The sequence below is a fragment of the Silurus aristotelis genome, assembly GCF_946808225.1.
Source record: "Silurus aristotelis genome assembly, chromosome: 11".
In the NCBI taxonomy this organism is placed as follows: Eukaryota; Metazoa; Chordata; class Actinopteri; order Siluriformes; family Siluridae; genus Silurus; species Silurus aristotelis.
In genome coordinates this window covers 12,309,253-12,321,693 of record NC_139584.1, presented here as the reverse complement: position 1 = coordinate 12,321,693, position 12,441 = coordinate 12,309,253, and the positions used below count along the sequence as shown (strand labels likewise).

Below are 12,441 nucleotides of genomic sequence, written 5' to 3'. Positions count from 1 at the left end.
AGCACACGATTTTCATTTCCGGACTACAAATATTAGATATTAAAAAAACATCAACAAACACCCAAAACGACGCATTTTACACTCAAAGTAATATATTGTTTTTATTTTGTAACATAGGACATATTTAAATATAATAAAATATCACACGATTTGTGTTACATATGATATTTAGGCGTTTTACGTATAGAGGGCATTTGTCTTTCTGCAGCTAAAAGGTTCAAACGCATCTGATGAGAAATACCAAAAAGTTCCACTGGATTTCAAACTGCAATTCAATTTTCACGGTTTGCAAAATCCGAAACTAAATTTCATCTTTCCAAAATGTGAATTTTTAATCGCTTAAAAAAAAAATTAAAAACCCAACTTATTTTTGCACATAGATAAAAAAAAAATACATGTAAATACCGAAACCCTGAAATTCAGATTTTTATTTTATTTTTAAAATTTTTAAATTCACAATTACAATAAAATGTATTTAAGTAATTAAATACAGTTTAGTTATTTGGCACGTCAAATAGTATAAGGTCAAATGAAAATTAAAAATTACTCATAGATCAAATTTGAGGTATTGGTGTGACTTAACACTGAAAAATGTTCATTCACGAATACAGCATGGAATAGTGTGCCACCCAGCTCATGTCCTGGTCCCTGGGAAAAAAAAAGGATACAATTGGTCATTATTAGACTCTAATCATATGTACTTTTGCATTTATATTTTAAATGCATCAGTTAAATTCACCATACGTATGAAAAAGAGTTGCATTTCCCATTTCACTTATATCCTGACAGTTCACTGGACAGTTGAGGAAGTATACCTGTGCAATTTCTGCCCTCTCCTTCTCAGAAATTCTGCCTCATCCACTGTCCAAACAGAGCCTTTCCCTCCATCAACACGTACAAAGCACTTATGGAGGCTTAGGTTGTGCCGGACTGCATTCTATATTTGTAGGGAAAAAAGACAAGACAGCAGTGCATTATACATTATCAGGTTTCTGTTCACTGCTTTAGTCTACTGACTCACACCAAATCTTTCTTATTAAGCTATCAAGGCTGTTTCTGTCAGTTATTCTCATGTTTCAATCTGTTTAGTTAGATAGGTGTGATATCTGTGGTTTGAGACTTCTGCTTGTGGCCAGAGTCAGAGCTACAAGGCATATTTTACCTTCCATGTGGCTGTGTTATGACGGAAATAGAAGAACTTGCGTGTGAACCAGTGATAGATTTCATTCAGTGTTAGATGTTTTTCAGGAGATTCAAGAATCGCCTAAAATAAAAGATACAAGTATGTACATGTAAGTATATATATGACTGATTAATATTAGAAAGAAAACCAAACAGAACTTTGTCAGTTGGAAAAACATTCAGTGCTCACCCACCCATCTTATCATGGAGGCATAAGTAAATGGTGGCCTCATGTTTGTGTATTTGTAGCACTCAATACTGGGGACGAGTCCTGCAGAATAAATGCAACATATTCAACACACAGTTACATCAAATCAAAAAGTTCTTTGTAGCACAACAATTGTTGGGCATAATCACAGAGGTAAGCACGGATACCACAGAATACAAAAGCCAGTCAAATAAAAAACTTATTTTTCTTCAACTGATACTTGACTATGCACCAATTGGGGGGATCTCAGGAACACTGAGCACAAAGCAGATTAAATATCAAATAGCATCATACTGTATGTCCACATTCTATATACAGTGTTAATCGTTGACCTTTCATATTGCCTGTACTCAAAATATCTCTGCACAATATCACTAATACTGATATTGACATAACTGCTATAACATGCCCTAATATCACTACTGCTTTTAGTGACATGCAAGCCTTTTGAATAATATTAATCAAAGATGGTAATGCTTTTAGTTCTATTGCTAAACTGAAACCGTTTAAAAATCAGAAGTTTTTTGTACAGGGTTGCTAAGGTGACATGGTGAATATTTCTAATAATATGTGGCCATGAACTAATATATCATGGTAGTGGAGTAGGAGTGATTGATATTATTACTTTATGACAGGCTTTGAAGGATGCACAAACAGGTATCAATGCCATTGCAACATAAACCAAGTAACCATCACGTTACCTTAGACACTAGGAATGTTTTTGGTTTACTGTGTGTGTGTGTGTGTGTGTGTGTGTGTGTGTGTGTGTGTGTGTGTGCGCGTGCTCGAACCTGGTATAAATGGTGTTGGGATCTGCCAGTATTCTGGTGGTAAGGACTGCAGACTTGCTGTAGGAGCACTGGTATGCTTAACCCTTGGGTTAGCCTGGAGTAGAAGAGCAAGTGGTCAATTGCTGTTAGAGGACTGCAGACAGTGTATGAATACTACTTATCCGTTTTAAAATTTCATCATAAATCATGCATTATGCCATAGTTATTTCAGTGAAATTGCTTACATCAGACAAATGCAGGTACATGGAGTGTAGCCTCTGCTTCTCCACAATCAACTGCAATAAGTATGCACATCATCAGCATCACCAGTGACTAAGCTTTAAATCAATATGCTTCATAAATGTTTTGTGTATGTACCTGACTCTCCATGTGTTCAACCATCTTTTTCTGCATTTTCCATTGTTCAATGGTTTTGTCCCCAGGGCTGTGCTCCGAATAAAGATGTCTTTATAGTTTTCAATGAATAACAAGAATTTAGCATTAATTAGCGTTTTTCATACAAAATCAATAAAGATGGGATGTAAGTTAAAGAAAATTATTTGCATAACAAAAAATAAATACTAAATGTCATGACTTACTCCAGGAAGTGATTATATTCCTTGAACACTTTCTTGCAGCCTGGCCAGGTGCACACACCTTTGTTAAATAAAAGGTTTTCTGAGACGTGTGGAGGACTAGAAAAGAAAATAAATCTGATCAAATATTGATTGTGGTGTATTTGTTAAGTTAGGAATAAGGTACTGGGATCATCTTGAATATAAAAACCTTTTATGAAATTATTTATTGAAAAGTCTAGGACGAATACTAGCATAAAACCCTACAAATTTCAGATAGTTGGTGGCAACTTTGCTGTACTGAGAATTTAGTTTTACCACTATGGTATCTGTTTCCCATAATAATAATAATACTAATAATTAAAAAAAGGTTTTCTTATAGATTACAAAATTTAGAAATGGGCATATTATATAATATTGATTCATCAGGCAAACTATTAGTTATTTAGGGTCTTCTGTATTAGTCCACAAATTTGATCAAATCATGATCTATGTTCTGACCTGCACAATCGAAAAAGAAGAAAATTTAACAAAGGGTTTTTGAACATCAAATGCTTGGATCACTGACAAAAAAAAATAAAAAATGAGCAAGGAGAAAAGAGTGAAGAGAAAAAAGGAAATAATTTTCAATTATAGTTAAACATTGTGTTTGTCTATTGATTTTGTACTCTAGTCAGAAGTATGAGGACACTGACTATCACACCCATGTCTTCAGCTAACTGTTGTGAAAAAAACGCATAAAATTGCATTTAATTTCTTTGTATGATGTAGCTTTATGATTTCCCTTCCATAAAGACATGGTTTGTTGATGCTGGTTTGGAAAACCTTAAGCAAACTCCACAGAGCTTTAGAGACCCCAGCACTTCAAAACACCTGTCAGACACCAGATTGTCATCGGCCTAAATCACTAGTGCTCTTGTGAGTCAATAAACCTATATAACAATCCAAAATCTAGTGGAATGCTTTTACAGAGTAGTTGAAGCTGGTATAAATGCAAAAAGAGATCTATTGATTCAAATGGTTTTGGAAAGGAATATTCTACAAGCACATCTGGTTATAAAATCACAACCAGGCCTAACCAAGCTTATTACCATATAGAATATATATTGTCATTTACAAGCAATTTTTTTGACACTGTATATTGGAATTAATGCTAATGTCATAGTTTGGTATTGCAGATCTCGTAGATATGAAAAGATATTTTAATACTGGGTTAATTATTCACTGTTATCAGATTTAGTATGACTTTTGGGCCGTTCGCCAAAACAGGAATTAAATTTACTTTGTTCCAAGGTAGGGTGTGGCCTTAAGTTGAAATGCTTATGTAAAAAAAAAACCTGTTCGAAATGCAAATTCATCTATAACCAAGATAAAAAAAAAATAATCCAAACACAATGTAACTTTGTAAAACCTCATTCACTATGTTGATTTATGTAGTAAATCAACAGTCCATATTTCAAGCTAGTATACAAATTAGGTAGTTTCACTACTTACTCTGTACGGGGCTCAGTTCTGCCCTGAGCAGGACTTGGTCCGGAAGCATTGACTCTGGTGGGATAGTTTGTGTCATAATATGCCAATCTGACTGGCAATTTACTATCCATTTCTTTCTTAAATACAAGTTCAGTTGAACATTCACTCACTCTAGACTGGCTGGACAAGACTGCAGAAGGCATAGGCTTTTTATTAGAAACTCAAGTTTTATTAAGACAGTCATTTATGAAGGAAAATATCAATTTGGTTTTTTAAGAAAGTACCATGTGGCAGAATTTGGTTGCCTTTGCGGAGAACTGATGGTCTCTGCAGGATGGACTGCAGATGTTGCTTGCTGTTTTTTTCACTGGTGCCCTGGACACAGTAAACAAGTGGTGACATAGGCAATATATGTAAGGAATAATACACAGTGGGATGCTGTAATATTGATCAATGGTGTGACACAATGGCTGATTTATTTTATAGAATCTTTTGTTTACAAACAGCACCCTAATGCTATTTGTTAATAGTGCTAATAACACATTTCTGTATTATAGATTGGCACATTTACTTTGCAATTATTGTTGAGAAGCAGCCATGGAACATGTTAGTTCCTGATATAAACAGTTATTCCCTACCAGCCCCTCTCTCTCTCTCTCTCTCTCTCTCTCTCTCTCTCTCTCTCTATCTATCTATCTATCTATCTATCTATCTATCTATCTATCTATCTATCTATCTATCTATCTATCTATCTATCTATCTATCTATCTATCTATCTATCTATCGATCTATCTATCTATCGATCTATCTATCGATCTATCTATCGATAGTCTTCTAATACTGAAGACTCCTTCTAAAAACAACCTATTATGGAAAATGTATCCAGAACTACTGACCAATCAGAATCAAGCATTCAACAGCCTGGTGTTATGATTAGGGTACATATAACATACTTTTTTCAGTTTTTGGCTCAAACTCAATATTCAGATGTAGGTTCAGACCACAGTATTAAAAACATTTACGTAAAGTAATAAAAAATAGACATGCTGATTGATTTTGCCTTCTACTATTGTTTCTTCAACCTTTCATTTACTTTTCTTTTCATTCTGTTCTTCACACTAAATGTCATTTAATTATAATTTTCTCCTCCTGTTTTTTTCAAAGGCAGTGTTTTTTTTGCTCCAGTTTAAATGGGAGTGAAACTTTACCTTTGTGATGATGCACTGAGTTGCTTTTGAAGATGAATTGTCTGCTGTATACGTTATCTGTGATCTGGACTCAGAAGGCTCCTCTAACAGCCCCTTCTGATCCTTTGCACTATTGCTGCTGTCTTGTCCTCCACTTGTCCCAGCACCGTTATGAAGCATAGCTGCAGTTTATATAGACGGTTAGTTATTATTTATACCCATTTTTATTAGTGGTAGACTTTAAATCTGTACAAAACTGCATGAAGGTGTTCATATTACAGCATATTCAAAAATGCATATTTATATGATACTTATTAAAAACTGCTGTTGACCTACAATATAAACAGGCTTACCCAAATACAATTCCTTTAAAATGAAATACATTTGATATATCTGAGCTTATGTTATTTGACTTGAGCTTATGTTATTTGACTTGACTTTATTGACTTTATTATAATTATTTATATATTTACTTTACTGTATTTGTGTTCCATAATGTTTTGGCAAAATATAATTATATGTTATATGTTACTAATAAAAATACTTTACTATAAAAATACTATTTTGTGTTTTGGACTAATTTTGAATAATTACATATATTGTTAATATGTACATAAATATGCATATACATACACATATGTGTATAGCAAATGAAGCATTTAATATTACTGAGCATGTTGTTCAAATGAGTAACTACAATAGAATGTCATAAATCACTGAAATTCATTGAAATATAAAATGATGAAAACCTGTGTGCTAAATTTTTTGTGTACAAAATGTAACAGTTAACTATACTTGAGTGAAACAGCTACAGTTTTAAAATATCAATCTCAGATCAAGTAACAGTCTACCCAGATGATGACATTGCTATAAGCTTTTTTCCATTGCATAAAACAACCAAAGCTGGATCAGACACATCCATTGGATTGCTGATGTTGTCTATACCAGACATTTTGTTTCAAAAATATGAAACAAAACCATACACAAAACAAGCAACAAAAAAAAACAACAAAAAACAAAACAAAAAAAACATGCATATCCGTGTGTTTTCTGCTGTTGTGGTGTTGCACAGGTGTGCAATGAACTGAAGACGTGGGAAGCAACCTGTGGACCACAGGAAAGCTTGCAGATGGAAACAACACATACATACGCGCACACACAAACTCACACACACACACACACACACACACACACACACACACACACACACACACACACACACACACACACACACACACACACACACACACACACACATCCGCCTTGTCAGGGCCCCCCAAGTTAAGGAAAAATAAGCTAAAGTGATTCTCTGTTTACTTGCAACAACTGCTTTTTTTTATTTTACCAAATTATTAAAAAAATTATTATTATGTGTTGCATTTGATGTCAGTAAAAAAGAGAATTCTTTCTCTAAAAATATTTTACTCTAAGACAGGAAATCAATGTTATACTGCCTTTGCATTTTAAAGGCCATATCACTCAAATACCTATACTTGTGAAGTGATTATTTTTTTTTTTTTTGACAAATTTACAACAGAACATTAAAAAGTACTTTCACCTTTGGATTTTTGAATGCTGTTATTGAATGCTTTGTGGTTTAGTTTTCATGTTTAGGCCTGAACTGCGTTTTTGTCTGCTATCTCTAACAGGTGACAGGTGACATTTAGGCATGTAACCACATAGAAGTCACTTTTTTTCACCCTGGGGGTTTTTCTAAAAAGTCAGAACTTTGCCAGAATTTGATAATAATAAGAGGAAGTCATTTGTTTTGCAGGGGTTTGGGGGTGAATGGGTGCACTTAAAAATATTTTTTTGCTCATTTCTTCATCCAATTTACTTGTAATGGTAGCAAAAACATAATGTTGCTGACAAAAAAAAAACTTTTCTTTTTTAATTTGAGAAATAAAGAATTGATCGTAATATAAATGCCTACAATTTCTTGAAATTTATGCATTAAATAAAACACTATGGAACATGCCTTCAAAAGAAAATAATCTGCATAAGATCATGGTTACCAACCTGAAGTTGTATTTCTAATACAGCACATAATAGTGTCATAAAAGTGTCATCCTTTTAAATAATAGCAATATGCCATAAAATAACATTTATGATTTTAATACTTTATAGTTGTTTCATGTTGTGAAACAACTGTGAGAAATTGTAGTTCTTGTTATCACTTACATAATAAACAGCTGTTCCCTTTACTAGTCCCTACTTTATATTTCTCGTGAAATTAATAAGACATGCTATCAAGAACCCGTTGTTTTCTTTCCCTGGAAATGCATAGTTCTGTATTGCATATTGAACTTGAAAAAAAATTGTATGGTAAATAAATGTACCTGTGATTTGAATTATAGCTGACAGTACTGTCTGAGCTGTTCACACCTTCGGACCAATCATATTAGAGAATTTAAGCAGTGTAGTGTATAAATCTAAAACCACATGCAAATACTACAGGAATCATAGTATTCATCCTTATGCTTGTTATCATAATACTGTCTTAAAACTATTCCGATATTATTTCTAACAAACAATGTTTTGACAAAACCAATATAGTCAGATACAAAAGCATGTAATATCATTGCCAATCCTTTCCCATCCTTCCACTAAATATTTACATTATTAAGACCAAGAATAACCCACACATGAACAAAAATGGATTCGGTCACCATTGCTAACCAGTTTTCCTTACACCACAATACGAAAAATGTTATTCATAGCTGTGTGGCAAGGCAGAAACCACTGCTTGCTAGTAACATCAAGGATGATTAGTATATCAGAGTTGCCACAAAACACCTGCATGAACATTGAATCATTTGTCAGGTTTGAAACAGATACAGGAAACTGAAACTTTATGAGCAATAGGACTATATTATGGCCTGTCATTCAACAAGACTATAAATAAAATGCGCCATTTGTGCTCGAAAACTCTACTAATTTACATTTGCTTATTTGCCTGAGGCTTTTAGCTAAAGCGAAGCTTACAAGGGAGACAGGATTCAACTGAGCAGTTGAGAGTTAAGGGAAGTGATCAAGTACTAGAAATCCAATAAAATCAACTGCATAGAGACGCCTTAGATTTATGACCAAACTTTTGATGTCACCCATATGAGGATGGGTTCCCCTTTGAGTCTGGTTCCTCTCAAGGTTTCTTCCTCATATCATCTAAGGGAGTTTTTCCTTGCCACTGTCGCCACGGCTTGCTCATCAGGGACAAACGCACACCATTCACCTTCACTGTTGTTTTCTGTAAAGCTGCTTTGAGACAATGTCTGTTGTGAAAAGCGCTATACAAATAAACTTGACTTGACTTGGCTTGACTATAGATTTGCACATTTATGCAGTTATCTATCAAGCCGATCAGGCAATGCATAAAACAATAAGATACAGGTCAAAAGCATTAGTAAATATATTCAAATCAACACAGAGTGCATAGAAAGCATCTTGTGAGCATAGGGTCTGCAGCGTGAAATAGACACGAGCCTAAAGCCATCTTGTTAATGAGAAAGATCAGAGAGGAATGACCAGTCATGTACATGGCAGAAAGTGTGTCATGAATAAAATCATCTCTTTTACTATTTTGGTAAACAGAAAAGCATCTTGGAAAGTACAACACATGAAATTTTGAGGTGGATGAAATATAACAGCAGAAGGGTACATCAAGTTCCATTTCTGTCAGCCAGGAACAAACATCTGAGGTTATCATGAGCACTTTCTAATTAAAACTGGATAGATAAAGTTTGAAAAAAAAAACATATTGTCCATATTCAGTGAGTCCCTGTCCCTTGCAGCTTTAAATACTTGCTCTTGGCTTTCAGGAGTGGAAACCAATTTGGTCAGTTTAGCATGTCCATCTTAAGCTTCAGTGTTTTGTGCATATTTGTAAAGAGTGATTATATAAGTTACTATATCCTTTCTGGCAGCTCATGCCAATCCAGCCTTGCTTATTAACATTGCAATTCCACTTTTAAAGCTGTCCTTCACTCAGTATTTTTTATTCTGATGTTGTATATTAACTGAAACTCTTGACCTGTATTACCACATGATTGACTTGATAGATTTTACCACACCCATATGAATTGTTATGGCACATCTAAATTCACATTTTATCGAATATGTTTAGTCAGTTTAATGTACTGTTATGCACTATTGTTAGAGTCAGTAAATTAGATCTTGCAATTCTAGTCTGAAATGTCTATTATAGTCCATAGTTTTTAAAAAATTCTGAGCTTTAAAACACATTAAGAACAAACTTCCAACAAGCAAAAATATGCAGGAGACATCGATACTTAGGAAACTGACATCTTAAGAATAAAGTTCTTGAGCCACTAGTGAAGCTCTTTCAAATATGTATTTATTACATGTACAGAAGACACTGCACTTTGCACAGCCTTAGACAAAGCCAAAGCTTTCAACCTTGTAAATGTTTTCAACAAAAGACCACAAATAAGTACTAGTTGTAGGAAGAACAAAAAGATCTACAACTAAACATGAGAACTAGGGCATATATGAGCGCTACCCATACTCTGACTGTTAAAAAAGAGCAGGATTACAATAAAACATGTTTTGTCTAGTTGGCTGCCATATCCTCTGCCAGTGTATCACTTCTGGTGATAAGTGCATATTAGAATGATATCTGTATGACAATGTTGTCTAATGTCTAATGTTTTTGCCTGCGACTAGTTTGGAAGTTTCATTATGAATAAGCCAGTGTATTACCAGTGTCCTCAAAACTGATTATGCACATATATTTTATGCCTGCATTTAGTGACTATAAAACAACCAAATTGGAAAATAAGCATCATTAAAATTATATGGTAATTTCACTATTACTCTGAACAGATCTGTAAATAGAAATGTAATATCACAGAATTTGCTCGATTGGTCTACTGATGACCTTCTACTACAGCTTTTGACATTCCACTAACGATTCATTCTGACTCAACAGTCTAGTTAATAGTATTTATTTTTCCATTACTTGTATCCTTCTACACCCTGCATACTAAAAAAGATAATGAAGGGTGAAGAAAATATAAAATCAGACATAATTTGATGTTGAGTCATAATGAATATAACATCCGTGTTAGATGGGTTCCCTTTCTTGAAAAATGCGTGGTTAGCCAAGTTGACAATTTTCGCTTGAAGCAGCACAGCACAGAGCAGCTAGCCACAGACTAGTTTTTTCCTTTTAAATTCATATGTAAGATTTTTTAAATCTATTTTTCCAATTACATGACCAACAATTAACCAACCATTCCCAATTGCATGACCAGCTATTTACCTATACATCTGTATAAATGATTAAATCTCTATCTACAATGTTTATCATTAAAGATGCTCATATTGTGCTTTAGTTATTAAAATGTGCACATTTCTACTACTTAATCATAATCTCATTTTTACTTGATCCCCCATGAATATGAAAGCCCAATTATGTTTCTATATAAGTATCACTCTATGCAAATGCAAAACTGATGATCTGTTTGTTATATCGCAACACTTCCCGTGACAAAGGTACACTCCTTTATATTAAAACAGTACTAGATGCTGATACAGATCGAGAACGCTATGTGCCAAATACATCCTTTCATCAGTCCCACATAACTGTAAGAATATAACAAATGCTATCCATCTTAAATAAAATACCTATTAGCAGGATTAAAAGCAAATCATTGTTTAGTTCCTTTATATGTTACTGGATTTGGTGTTCAAAGAAACTAACAAACACATATATTATAAACTTCACCCAGGTGATGTTTTGTCCATTTTCAGAATCTATAACTTACCTTGTGATCTTTCAGCACTAAAGAATACTTGTATTCATGTTGAATGAAGTTATACTTTTCACTACTATTACTCTGTTCAAGAGGCAAGGAGTGTGTCACCGTTACCTCTTGCTGCCTTTGTCTGTCTGTCTTTCCCACTCACTACTGTATGTCTCAATATGGTTTCTGCAAGTGCAGATCCTTTCAACAGGAAGAAAAACCATAAATGAGTTCTCTAGTAAGTGTCAAAGAAAAGATTCTCCATGTGCCCTAGATTGTGACTGTAATTGAGGAAATGAACAACTTTTTAAACTTTTAACTTTATGTACTTACGTACTTCGTAACTTAGTACAGGTTCAATCAATCAGATCCAGTTCTATAGAATATAAAGCCATACATTAATGTTTTCATAAATTATTCACTTTAGTCAAGCTATTATAACTAAGCTTATTTTTATTCATTAGTACTATAGTACTAATACTTCTATGCTACTGATTGACAGGTTTTAAAATATCCATTGAAAATTTGTTTATAGTGATATCAGCTTAATATTCTAGAATTGCCTTATCAATTCTTCAACCTGATGCATACAGGAAATATGAATTGTAAAAGGAAAGCAAAAAAATAAATGTGCAAAAATATGAATAACTGTAGATGCTGTAATAAATAGAATCATTGACTGAGGACTTACCCGTTGTCTGCTGATGAACATGTACTGGTCGAATGGTCGGGTCATCCCCTTTATAGGTTTCAAGTTATATGCAAAAGTAGCATCACTCTCTGTATATGTGTGTGTGTGTGTGTATGTGTTTGTGTATGTGTGTGTGTGTGTGTGAGTGTGTGCTTTAATATTTTGTGTATTTGTGTAAAAAAACAAGCAGGTATCTCTATCAAATTTTTACAGTCTCCATCTACACATCAAATACCCAAGTTCCTAAAATTATTTGTATATATATATATATATATATATATATATATATATATAAATCCAACGAAAGTGCTGTCACATTCACATAAAACCAAATGTGCAAAATAAGTTCTAACATGTGAGTGGCATTTTGATGAATTCAGAAGCGTGACAAAATATGTCTATTCATACTTTATTAACCCAATGTTCTATGTATATATTAGAACGCAAATGGTATTAGACGCTGTTACATTTTTAAATGTGATGACAACATTACACAATATTATTATGTTACAGAATCTTTAATAGGTATTTTCCAAGTATTTGAATTAATGACAATCAAATATACCCTTTTAATGGAAAAGAACATGGGG

General features: G+C 33.6%; 1 protein-coding gene across 1 annotated transcript; it reads right to left on the bottom strand.

Moving 5' to 3' along the window:
• Nucleotides 1-74: 74 nt before the first annotated feature.
• On the bottom strand, nucleotides 75-11,892 carry foxp3a (forkhead box P3a). The gene is made up of 12 exons (XM_083553885.1): nucleotides 11,852-11,892; nucleotides 5,417-5,577; nucleotides 4,493-4,583; nucleotides 4,230-4,398; nucleotides 2,760-2,855; nucleotides 2,539-2,626; nucleotides 2,406-2,456; nucleotides 2,182-2,275; nucleotides 1,377-1,453; nucleotides 1,163-1,264; nucleotides 816-937; nucleotides 75-648 (listed from the first exon to the last, which is right to left on the bottom strand). Exons 2-12 carry the CDS (start codon nucleotides 5,573-5,575, stop codon nucleotides 600-602), a joined length of 1,098 nt encoding a protein of 365 aa, XP_083410011.1. The 5' UTR covers nucleotides 5,576-5,577; nucleotides 11,852-11,892; the 3' UTR covers nucleotides 75-599.
• Between the last annotated feature and the right edge of the window lie 549 nt (nucleotides 11,893-12,441).